General features: G+C 47.1%; 1 protein-coding gene across 1 annotated transcript in view; it reads left to right on the top strand.

Annotated features, from left to right (window-relative positions):
* The window catches only part of CLEC19A (C-type lectin domain family 19, member A), a 27,636-nt gene that overhangs the window by 5,722 nt on the left and 9,733 nt on the right, over positions 1-12,181 (top strand). The window contains exon 2 of the mRNA XM_010837109.1: positions 8,275-8,440. Within this exon, the coding sequence (XP_010835411.1) occupies positions 8,275-8,440 (166 nt within the window). The remainder of the gene's footprint in view (positions 1-8,274; positions 8,441-12,181) is intronic.

Raw genomic sequence — 12,181 nt, 5'->3', positions numbered from 1 at the left:
CCCCCCCACCCCATCACCTCCAGCTTCATCCCTCTCTCAAATTCCCAGCCAGGCTGAATCATTTGCAATTCTCCAAATGCCCCCTTCTCTCTCATACCTCCGGGCCTTTGCACATACTATGCCCTCCACTTGGAACTCTTCTGACTCTTCCTCATCCTTCAGGTCTCAGTAGGGGTCTCACATCACCCCCTCCAGGAAACTCTCTGGGTTTCTAAATCTGGGTTATGTACCACTTTCAGGTGATCCTGTATCCTGTATAATGGGTGTTATACACCCTGCATTTTCCCCATCCAGGAAGGGGACTCACTCTGGTGTCATTGTAATCACCAGTGGGCACCATGCAGGCAGGGTGGGGATGACACCCAGTTCAACTCGGGAGAGAAAAGGGGCAAACAATTGACAAATTTCTGAAATTATTTGGAGCTGCTCCCTCAAGTTTTTGCCTGTACAACACAAAGCCATATTGCTGCTGCTGCTGCTGTTAAGTCGCTTCAGTCGTGTCCGACTCTGTGATCCCATAGATGGCAGCCCACCAGGCTCCCCCATCCCTGGGATTCTCCAGGCAAGAACACTGGAGTGGCTTGCCATTTCCTTCTCCAATGCATGAAAGTGAAAAGTGAAAGTGAAGTCACTCAGTCGTGTCCGACTCTTAGCGACCTCATGGACTGCAGCCCACCAGGCTCCTCCATCCATGGGATTTTCCAGGCAAGAGTACTGGAGTGGGGTGCCATTGCCTTCTCCGAAAGCCATATTAACTATGTATTAATGACATTTTATTTCTGTGTTTATTTTTCTTAAGGTCAGTCTCCACAGAGTGTAAGATCCATGAGGTCAGAGGTTACCTCTATATAATATGCCACAGTATCTCCAGTACATACCAACTACTGAGACCAAATAGGTGCTCAAATAAGACTTTCTGAACAAATAAGGGAATGAATGAATGACCAGACCATCAGGCTTGAGACAGGGCAATAGGCTTCAATATAGCAGGAATCTCTAAATTAGGTCTGGAGCCATGCAGGTCTTCCACTTAGGTGCTGTGTGACCTCAGGCAAGTCATTCAAACTCTCTGTGCTTTGGTTTCTTCATCTATAAAGGTGGGAGGCGGGGCGGGGGGAATCATGATACCTACCTTATAAGATGTGGGAAGATGAAATGAATTGTTATGCACAAAATACCTGACACATCGCGTGGCTCAGGTGGAAGCTCAGTAGGGTGGGCCCTGGTCATTATGTTGCCATCACTCCCTGTCAATCTGTAAAACTATAGACATCTCTTTACAAAGGAGACACAGCTTAGCCAAGGCTACTTTGAGCTGCAGGTTGATGAAAGTCCTCTGAAACCCTTCTAATGCTTGTTTCTAAAATCCCAGAGGTAAAGGAAGTTGGGGGGGCGGGCAGAGCGGTGGGATGCCAGTAAAGGAAGTGGGGGGTGGGCAGAGCGGTGGGATGCCAGGCAGGGTGGAGTTCATTACCATTCCAGTGCAGGCAAGCGGCTCCTTTGTGTCTCCCAGGTCCTCCCAATTAAAGGCCTGTGCCTGCCCAGGTGGAAAGGGAATTAATTGAGCAGTGACCTGTCACAGCCCCATTTTCTGGTAGGTTTCACCCCAGGCATCCATAACCACCACTTGCTCAGTGGAGAAAATCAAAGGGACCAGGAGTGGGGAGGAGGGCGGGAAGGTGGGGGCTGAGGCTCTCCATTGCTAACAGCTCCCTGGTGAGGCGGATACCCCTTGTCCAGCAGCCACTGTGCTAAACAATATGGAAAACTGGGGTCAGTCAGTGCCCTCAGTGCTCAGCTGGAAAAGTCCAGGCACACCATCCTAGAGTCAAGATAGACCAGTTTGGAGGCATCAGGACACATGGGTGATGCCCACACCCTTCTCACCACTGCCCGCCCCCCCAAAGGGACAGTTGACCCAAAGGAGCAGTGTTTGATTCCCTGGCATGCGTTTAGTCATTCAAAACTAGTTACCTCCTATGTGCCAAGCACCAGGGAGAGGGATGACCACAGAAGACCTTGAGCAGGGAGAGGCCAGACTGAACAAGAATTGATGGGGACATGTGAACGGTGGGTGCAGGGGCTCTAGGGGCTCTCAGAGAAACTCCTACCTCGTCTTCCCTAAAGAAGCCACCACACAGCCAAGACTCAAGGAAGAAACTCAGATCGGCTGAAGACAGGCCAAGGCAAGTATCTGCAGAGCTGAACACACAAGAGCTGAAGCAAATCTGGAACATGTTGTGAGGGATGGGATAAGCTGCAGGGGTAGAAGGGAGCGCTGTTCCCAAAGGCAACGGGCACTCCTGGAGGGCGTCCGTGAGGACCAGCTCAGGGTGTTGGAAGGATCTCTCTGGATCTACAAGGTGAGATGAGGCAGAAAGAACAGCCAAGAGACAATTGAGGAAGTTTCTGTGAGAGACTATGGGGAAGGAAGAATGTGGAAGGGAGAGACACAGACAGAGAGAAGGAGAGAAGGAGAAGGAGGAGGGAGGAAGACAGGAAAGAAGGAAGGAAGACAGGAAAGAAGGAAGGAAGGAAGAAAAAGGAGAGAGAGAAAGGAATTGGAGAGGTACTGGGAGGTGGAATAAACAAGACTTAAAAACTGATTGGATACGAGGAAAGGGAAAGAGAAGAGGTAAAGATGATTTGGGGAAGATATCCAACAATGCCAGACAGTTCTGGCCAGTTCCAGACAATTCTTGTCAGTTTTGTCTAATCAAAAGTGTGTGTGTATAGGACTTGCCTGGGAGTCCAGTGGTTAAGACTCCTTGCTTCCGCTGAGGAGGCAAGGGTTCAATGCCTGGTCAGGAACTAAGATCCTACATGCCACGCAGTGAGGCCAAAAATAATAGGGGGAGACTCTGTGTGTATGTATGTGTGTGTGTGTGTGTGTGTGTGTGTGTGTATACATCACTGTGCATTTTTCTAGAGAAAGAAAGGAACAATTGCTTTAATCAAGATAGTGATAGTATTTGATATCAAAGATAGTTGATATCAAATAAAACACAAGGGTAGAGTGAATATATAGGGTCTCCTAGGCTGGATCTGGGAACAGGTAAAGAAAAAACTGGTGAAATCTGAATAAAACCTGTAGTTTAGTGAAGAGTGCATGCGTGTTAAGTTGCTTCAGTCGCATCTGACTCTGTCACCCCAGGGACTGTAGTCCGCCAGGTTCCTCTGTCCCTGGAATTCTCCAGGCAAGAGTACTGGAGCTGGTTGCCAGTGCCCTCCTCCAAGGGCTCCGCTCCACCCAGGGGTCGAACCCTAGTCTCTTATGTCTCCTGCATTGGCAGCCAGGTTCTTTACCCCTAGCACCACCTGGGAAGAGTACGTATCTATACTAATTTCTTAGTTGTGACAAATGTACCATGGAAATGTTAAGATGGTAACATTAGGAGAAACTGAATGAAGTATATTCAAGGACTCTGTATACCATTTTTGCAACTTATCTGTAAAGCTAAATTTATTCCAAAATTAAAAGTTGTGGGTTTTTTTTAATGAAGGAAAAGAAAAGAGAGGACAACGAGGGTGGAAACTTCCAGATCAGACCTTACGGTAAATTGGACAGCAGAAAATGGCTCCACTATAGACATCTAGATATGCGGATAAACTTTACAAACATCCACTGAAAAGTAAGCTGGGCTTCCAGGAAAGTGTTTGGGGCGCCCAGGGGCAGGAAACGAAAGAAAGAAACCAAAGCACTGGACACATGCGCAGCAGCACTCCGGGTGCGGAGTCAGCCTCCCTAATACCTAGGCTAGGGTTTTACATCCACCCGGGGCGGAGGGATGACGGCTGAGCCATTTAAAGCAGAACATTGAGAGAGGCATCCCCTCATAGAGCAGAGAGAAGGTAAAAAGTTCCACCTTCTGGGGAAGATTACACCGGATGCTGCTGCTGCTGCTGCTAAGTCACTTCAGTCGTGTCCGACTCTGTGCGACCCCATAGATGGCAGCCCACCAGGCTCCCCCGTCCCTGGGATTCTCCAGGCAAGAACACTGGAATGGCTTGCCATTTCCTTCTCCAATGCATGAAAGTGAAAAGTGAGAGGGAAGTCTCTCAGTCATGTCCAACTCTTAGCGACCCCATGGACTGCAGCCTACCAGGCTCCTCTGTCCGTGGGATTCGCCAAGCAAGAGTACTGGAGTGGGTCCCATAGCGGGCAGTCCTCCTGCCGTGGGAGAGATGACAAAGAAGTTTGTCTGTTTTATCTCAGACTCGGGATGAAAAGCAAGGCTTGCCCTCTGCACCATCCTTCCATGAAGTCTGTACTGTTAAATTTAACCACAGTATTCTGGCCGAGGGGCTTTTAAGCCACGGGTTTGTGACAGTTTTACATTTTAACTCTAAAATTAGAGAACGAACCCGAACTCTACTTCTAATTGAACTCTACTTCTAACCAGTTTTCTGGTGCATTTCTGTTGAAGAAACTACAGATGGGCTGAGGAGTGTGAACATTTGCTGTGATGTTTTGTGTTGTGGCTCCGTGGGGTTATTTTACATTTTGGAATTCGCCTTTCCATCTAGGGCAGGAATTCTGTTGACATTTTGTTGTTGGTTTTGGGTTTTTTTAATGTTTGTTTATTTATTTGACTGCCCCAGCTCTTAGTTGCAGCACGCAAGGTCTTTGCTCTTGTTTGCGTCATGCAGGATATTTAGTTGCGGCAAGTAGGGATTGAACCCAGGCTTCCTGTATTGGGAGTGTGGACCACCCCTGGACCACCAGGAAGTCCCCCTATTGACATTTCGGGTGAGAAAATGCTTTGTTTTGGGGGCTGTCCTGGGCATTGTAGGATGTTTAGCAGCATTTCTGGCCTCTACCCATTGGATACCAATAGGCCCACCACCAAGAATGTCTCTGGGCATTGCTTCCTGTCCCCTGGGAATCGAAATCACCCTGGTTGAGAACCACTGCTCCAGGAGATCAAATAAGGGGTGGGGGTTGGGGGCTGGGATGTGCCGCTTTCAGATTTAGAACTGGGACAGTCCTGGGCAAACTGGGATGGTTATATCCTTTACTTCCATCTCTAGTATGAATACTTAGGATGTAAAATAATTGTAGGGTGGGTGAGAGTGGGGAAAGTCATTTAGCATCAGCAAATATCGTCTTGGGCCAGTTGTTCCAGCCAGCTCCTGCACAGACATGGCCAAGTGCTCACCAGTGTGTGTCCTTGGTTATAAGTGATGGGTGAATAGCAGATGGAAATGACTTGCTGCTTCTCATTCATGCAACAGGGCTGCTGCCGCTGCTGCTAAAGGGGGAAGTGCTCCAAAAGGTGACCCCTGAGAGAGGCTGATTCAGCTGCCTCTCTCTGTGAGGAAGGCACTGGCAAAGTCCCCACAGGGAGCTCAGCAACATCCAGCCTCACAAGGGGTCCTTCAGCCCTCTCAGCATCGAGGCAATGTCCTTCTAGACCAGTGCTCTCAACTGAGAAGGGAGGAGACCGAGGTCCAGAGAGGAGCAGGGAAGAGCCAGGGGTACTGAGCCCACTAAGTCCATAACTCCCTTTGCATATAAGGGAGGGTTAAGAGAGCAGATTTTGGATCAGCTGACCCCAGTTTGGATACTGGCACTCTTTGAAAGACGATTGGCCAGGACTGGCGGGGAGGGGTGGGACAAGCCAGGATTGACCAGTACAGCAGCCTGGGATGAGGGGAGGGCTGGTTCTGGTCAAACAGAAAAGCCCAGTGGTTTTCATCAGGGACAGATAGCCCCCAGCTGAAAGCTGCCGCTCAGTCATGTCCACCTCTTTGCGACCCCATGGACTATAGCCCATCAGGCTCCTCCATCCATGGGATTTTCCAGGCAAGAATACTGGAGTGGGTTGCCATTTCCTTCTCCAGGGGATCTTCCTGACCCAGGGATTGAACCTGGGTCTCCTGAATTGCGGGCATACTCTTTACTGTCTGAGCCACCAGGGAAACTCAGCTCTGTTGATTAAAGCAACTGTCCGTTTCCTTCCCCGAAAAATTCATAGAGTTGTACGTGTACATATACTGCTTGTGCTCATGAGCCTCAGTCGTGTCCAACTCTCTGTGACCCCACGGACTGTAGCCCACCAGGCTCCTCTGTCCTTGGGATTTCCCAGGCAAGACTACTGTCCTTGGGATTTCCCAGGCAAGACTACTGGATTGGCTTGCCATTTCCTTCTCGGGGGGATCTTCCCCACCCAGGGATCGAACCTGCATCTCCTGCATTGGCAGGCGAGTTCTTTACCACTGAGCCACCAGGGAAGCCCCAGCAAATCTTTGGCACATCATAAATGCTCAGTAAACGAAGTCCACTACTTCCTTATTCATGAGCCCAGCCCACTAACAGAGTGGTTTTGAAGGCAAAGATCCACACCCTGGGCACCTCAAGAGGTGCCAGCCTGACCGCTGAGAAGGAAAGGAAGGTGCCAGCATTATATGGCATTGAGACGCAGAGCTGGGGCTGGGACCCAGGCTTCTGGGCCCCAGTCTAACAATTTCACCACTGCCTAGTACCTGCTCTCACAGATGAGCCACACATCCAAGTTCCAGGCAGATTCTCAGCATGCCTTTCTCCCCGGCTTGGTCTTCTTCAATCGTGGTTTTCCAAACCACACGAAGAGGCTCCCCAGAGGGGCTGAGACTTTGGAGAACTTTACTGTCCCCTTTCAGAATTAAGAACACATCCTGAACCCCAGTAGTCATAGGCTAAATATATAAATAGTCTTGGCTGCTGTTTGTCATTAAACATGTAGGGAAATATCCACTTTCGCCAGAGAGCCCAGAATTGCAGATTGAAATGAGATACCATTTTTTTGCCTATAAAATTTGCAAAGAGTGCCATTAAAGTGGGAACAGTGCTGGCAAGGGCGTGATGAGGTGGGCATTCTCAGACATCACTGTGGGAGTAGAAATTGCTTTCAGGAGGCAATTTAGCAAATTGTATCAAAGCCTTAAAAATCTCTCCCCAGAAAATCAGAAATGTTGCAAAAGCTTTGTAGACAAGGCTGTTCATCTCAGCACTTTGTCTAATTGTTTCTTTTAAAAAGAGGAAACAATCTAATTAGACCAAAATAGGGGAATGATTAAATAAACTTGGGGGGGGGGTGGACACTCAGGGGAGTATTCAAGAGCTGTTTGAAACAATGTTTACAGAAATTTATAATGATATGAGGGAAAATGCTTATACTCTAATTTTTAGAAATCAGAATACAGATAGGGGTTTATGGACAATATAATCACAATTGCATTTTAAAAAATCACTGCCTTCAACATGACAAGAAGAAAAACACTCTAAGGCAGTAACGTTTTCCAAGGATTCTATCAGATCAGATCAGTTGCTCAGTCGTGTCCGACTCTTTGCGACCCCAAGAATCGCAGCACGCCAGGCCTCCCTGTCCATCACCAACTCCCGGAGTTCACCCAGACTCACGTCCATCGAGTCAGTGATGCCATCCAGCCATCTCATCCTCTGTGGTCCCCTTCTCCTCCTGCCCCCAATCCCTCCCAGCATCAGAGTCTTTTCCAATGAGTCAACTCTTCACATGAGGTGGCCAAAGTACTGGAGTTTCAGCTTTAGCATCATTCCTTCCAAAGAAATCCCAGGGCTGATTTCCTGCAGAATGGACTGGTTGGATGTCCTTGCAGTCCAAGGGACTCTCAAGAGTCTTCTCCAACACCACAGTTCAAAACCATCAATTCTTCGGCGCTCAGCCTTCTTCACAGTCCAACTCTCACATCCATACATGACCACAGGAAAAACCATAGCCTTGACTAGATGAACCTTTGTTGGCAAAGTAATGTCTCTGCTTTTGAATATGCTATCTAGGTTGGTCATAACTTTCCTTCCAAGGAGTAAGTGTCTTTTAATTTCATGGCTGCAGTCACCATCTGCAGTGATTTTGGAGCCCATAAAAATAAAGTCTGACACTGTTTCCACTGTTTCCCCATCTATTTCCCATAAAGTGATGGGACCGGATGCCATGATCTTTGTTTTCTGAATGTTAAGCTTTAAGCCAACTTTTTCACTCTCCACTTTCACTTTCATCAAGGGGCTTTTTAGTTCTTCTTCACTTTCTGCCATAAGGGTGGTGTCATCTGCATATCTGAGGTTATTGATATTTCTCCCGGCAATCTTGATTCTATAATGAGTACATATTGCCTTTATTATTTTGTAAATTTTATGCCTGTGTTAATCATACTGGGATCACTTTTTACTTTTATACTTTAAAAGATGTCATAAGCCATAGCATCAATGTTTGCATGGCCAGCCTTCTTCCCAGTCCGTTTTCTCTCTGTCCCCAGCCATGCCAGAGCTGCCCCAGGCTTCCCTATGCCCACTGTTCTGGATGGAGTTCAAAGGCCACTGCTACAGATTTTTCCCTCTCAATAAGACCTGGGCTGAGGCTGACTTCTACTGCTCGGAGTTCTCCATCGGCAGGAAGTCTGCCAAACTGGCCTCCATCCACAGGTGAGTGGACTCCTCTGTCCTTTGTAGCCCAGTCAAGCACCCCCTTGGAAAGGGATGTAGAGAATGGTGTCTTCCACTGGTATTTCTCTTTGGTAATTTCAGCTGTTACTGTCATTGAAACTGGCCTTGGCAGTAGAGGACAAAGCATTTAGCAAGGGTTGCAAACAGCAGGCTGGAAAGTCCGTTTTTATAAGTGCCAAACTTATGCCATGCCTTTTTCAGTATCACAGCGGGGTTGAACCAATGAAACAATCCATATAACATACATGTAAATAGCATAACATAAAGCATAATAACTGATGTTTATTTCCTAAGATTTGGGCTTTCCAGGAGGCACTAGTGGTAAAGAACCTGCCTGCCAAAGCAGGAGACACAAGAGATCCAGGTTTGATCCCTGGGTTGAGAAGATCCCCTGGCACCCCACTCCAGCATTCTTGCCTGGAGAATCCCATGGACAGAGGAGCCTGGCAGGCTACAGTCCATGGGGTTGCAAAGAGTCAGACGCAACTGAAGTGACTTAGCATGCATGCTAAGCATCAAGTGCCCGTAAACCATATTAGGTTGGTACCCTCATGTCACAGATAGGAACCTAAGGCTCCAAGAAGGTATCTTGCTATGAAATCGTGGAGCCAGGATTTGAACCTGAGCAGCTGGGTTCCATAGCCCACCCACCAAGCCTCCTTCAACATTCCTCCATGCCTCCCAAGCCCCAGCCACACTGACCATCTTGACATTCTCCAGTGTGGTCTAGCCCATTTACTCCCACATATTTGCACATTCTGTTACCCCCACTGGGAACTCCCATCCCTGTCTTCTCCAGGTAGACTCTTCCTTAACCTTCCAGACTCAGCTCTGCCATCTCTGCACTGAAGTCACCCCAGACTTGGTAGCAACTGACTACGCACATCCACCTGCCCAGGAGCCCTTTCTTCATCACTTTCGTGACTTCTTTTCACATATGACTTCCTTGCTGATTTGTGGGTTCTTTGAAGACAGATGTGATGCGTTCCATTGCCACAGCTACAAATTTACAGTCTTGCCTGATTTTCCAAGAATCTCCAAGCCTTGAAATTAGAACCCTGGTTGGTTCTTTAGGCTTGCCGAATTTTGTTACAAACAGGGAAGGGGTCCTCAATCTTAGTTAAAAAAAAAAAAAAAACACCTCTTGAATACTCACATTGATTCATCTAGCAGTGTATCCACTATATCCTTGGTGGTGCTGAAGAATATAGTGAGGCAATCAACATCTGACCAGGAAAACAGAAACCTCTATGAACATTTAACATGGAGTTTCATATATTCACAAGTGATAGACTCTGAGAACTTAAAGACGCAGTAGTTTTTCTAAAGATTCACACCAGCAGGAAGCTAGCTCTACCCCTAACTGGAGGGCAGTTCAGTCCTATGCGAGCTGGAGCTGCAGAAACCAGGCAGCCCCTGACAGCACCTTCCTAGGCAGAGAGGGAACGAATCACCCTGGCTTCTCTCTCCCTCCCAGCCTCCATCAGTGCCTCCCCTTGCATGGAGGGCAGCTGATGTGGAAGCCTGAGCAAGGCAGTGTTCAGAGTCAAATCTCCTGTGATACAGAGTCCAGCGCAGTGTATGACTGGCACGTATAAAGATGGATAAAATAAATTCCCAAAAACTCAGTCCATGGGGTCGCGAAGAGTCGGACATGACTGAGCGACTTCACTTTCACTTTTCACTTTCATGCATTGGAGAAGGAAATGGCAACCCACTCCAGTGTTCTTGCCTGGAGAATCCCAGGGATGGGGGAGCCTGGTGGGCTGCTGTCTATGGAGTCGCACAGAATTGGACACGACTGAAGCGACTTAGCAGCAGTAGCAGCAGAGGAAAATTAAATATATGTAATAAAGAGGAAATTTAAAGGTGATTCCACATGATTTCCCTTTGGTCCACAGGAAGGACAGCCCAGCCTGCCCCATGGAGCCCTTGGTTTAATAGGCACTAGGATTCCAGGTAGATTTGGGGTTTTCCAACAGCCCCTGACTCAAATTCTGTTCTTTTCTGCCTCAACTTGCCTCCTTTCTCTCTTCTCAACGCCTGACATCCTTCTTTTTTTTCTCTTGTATAAATGTTCCCCAAATGTTATGCTAGCATGTCCTCTCTTATACAGGTAGTTTTCCACTCTGGCATATGATACTTTGTTGAAAACATGTAGAAAAGTTGAATTTGCACAACACATTCATCTGTTATAAACCAAGTTCAGTTCCCATAAAGCTAGACAATATTATAAAATCTCTAATTACATCTTGTCTCTGAGACACAATCCAATTCTCTAATTCTGGCATTTTTTTTCATGCTTTGTAATTTTGTTATTTTCCTTCATAATTAAACACACAATCAACTTATGTTCATGGAGCATCTAATTAAAGTTTAAGTTTCTCATCCTTTCAGCTTACCTAATAATTTCCATTTTTGCTTCAAGTGACAGTTGAATTGAATTAAGTTCATTTGATTTTCGCTCCTTATTACTTAACAGTAGCACCTCGGGCATTTCTATCTCCCAGTTATTTTGACCACATATGGGGAAAATACAATCAAATATTGAAATTGTTTTCCAAGCAGGTGCCATTGAACAAAAGTGGCTGTCATTTCAGTCACTCAGTTGTGTCTGACTCTTTGTGACCCCATGAACCACAGCACGCCAGGCCTCCTGTCCATCACCAACTCCTGGAGTTTACCCAAACTCATGTCCATTGAGTCGGTGATGCCATCCAACCATCTCATCCTCTGTCATCCCCTTCTCCTCCTGCCTTCAATCTTTCCCAACATCAGGGTCTTTTCAAATGAATTAGCTCTTCACATCAGGTGGCCAAAATGTTGGAGTTTCAGCTTCAACATCAGTCCTTGCAATGAACACCCAGGACAGATTTTCCTTTAGGATGGACTGGTTGAATCTCTTTGCAGTCCAAGGGACTCTCAAGAATCTTCTCCAACACCACAGTTCAAAAGCATCAATTTTTTGGCGCTCAGCTTTCCTTATAGTCCAACTCTCACATCCATACATGACTACTGGAAAAACCACAGCCTTGACTAGACGGACCTTTGTTGACAAAGTAATGTCTCTGCTTTTGAATATTCTGTCTAGGTTGGTCATAACTTTGCTTCCAAGGAGTAAGCGTCTTTTAATTTCATGGCTGCAATCACCATCTACAGTGATTTTGGAGCCCCCAAAAATAGTCTGACACTGTTTCCACTGTTTCCCCATCTATTTCCCATGAAGTGATGGGACCGGACACCATGATCTTAGTTTTCTGAATGTTGAGCTCTAAGCCAACTTTTTCACTCTCCTCTTTCACTTTCATCAAGAGGCTCTTTAGTTCTTCTTCACCTTCTGCTGTAAGGGTGGTGTCATCTGCATATCTGAGGTTATTGATATTTCTCCTGGCAATCTTGATTCCAGCCTGTGCTTTGTCCAGCCCAGTGTTGGATCCGTCCAGCCAGCCCAGGTGGATCTAGTGCCATTTTAATGGCAGGGCAGCCATTCCCCTAGATGACCGCTTACCATGCATGTTCAGCAGTTAATCTAGGACACTGTGAACTGTGCATGAGAGGGGAACATGGGGATACCAGTGCTTCGCTGGATAGGACGAACAGCAAAGACACATTGGACTGAAGAATACTTTGTCCCCCCCCCCCGCCCCCAAATCATACCACTCTAATGTTAGACAAAACATGTGGTCTTGGAACATCAACACTCAACAGAGATTGGTGATG

This window comes from Bison bison, unplaced genomic scaffold (genome assembly GCF_000754665.1).
Source record: "Bison bison bison isolate TAMUID 2011002044 unplaced genomic scaffold, Bison_UMD1.0 scf7180017864072, whole genome shotgun sequence".
NCBI classification, from domain to species: domain Eukaryota; kingdom Metazoa; phylum Chordata; class Mammalia; order Artiodactyla; family Bovidae; genus Bison; species Bison bison.
The sequence above is the reverse complement of the archived record's forward strand: the minus strand, read 5'-3'. Positions and strand labels throughout refer to the sequence as shown.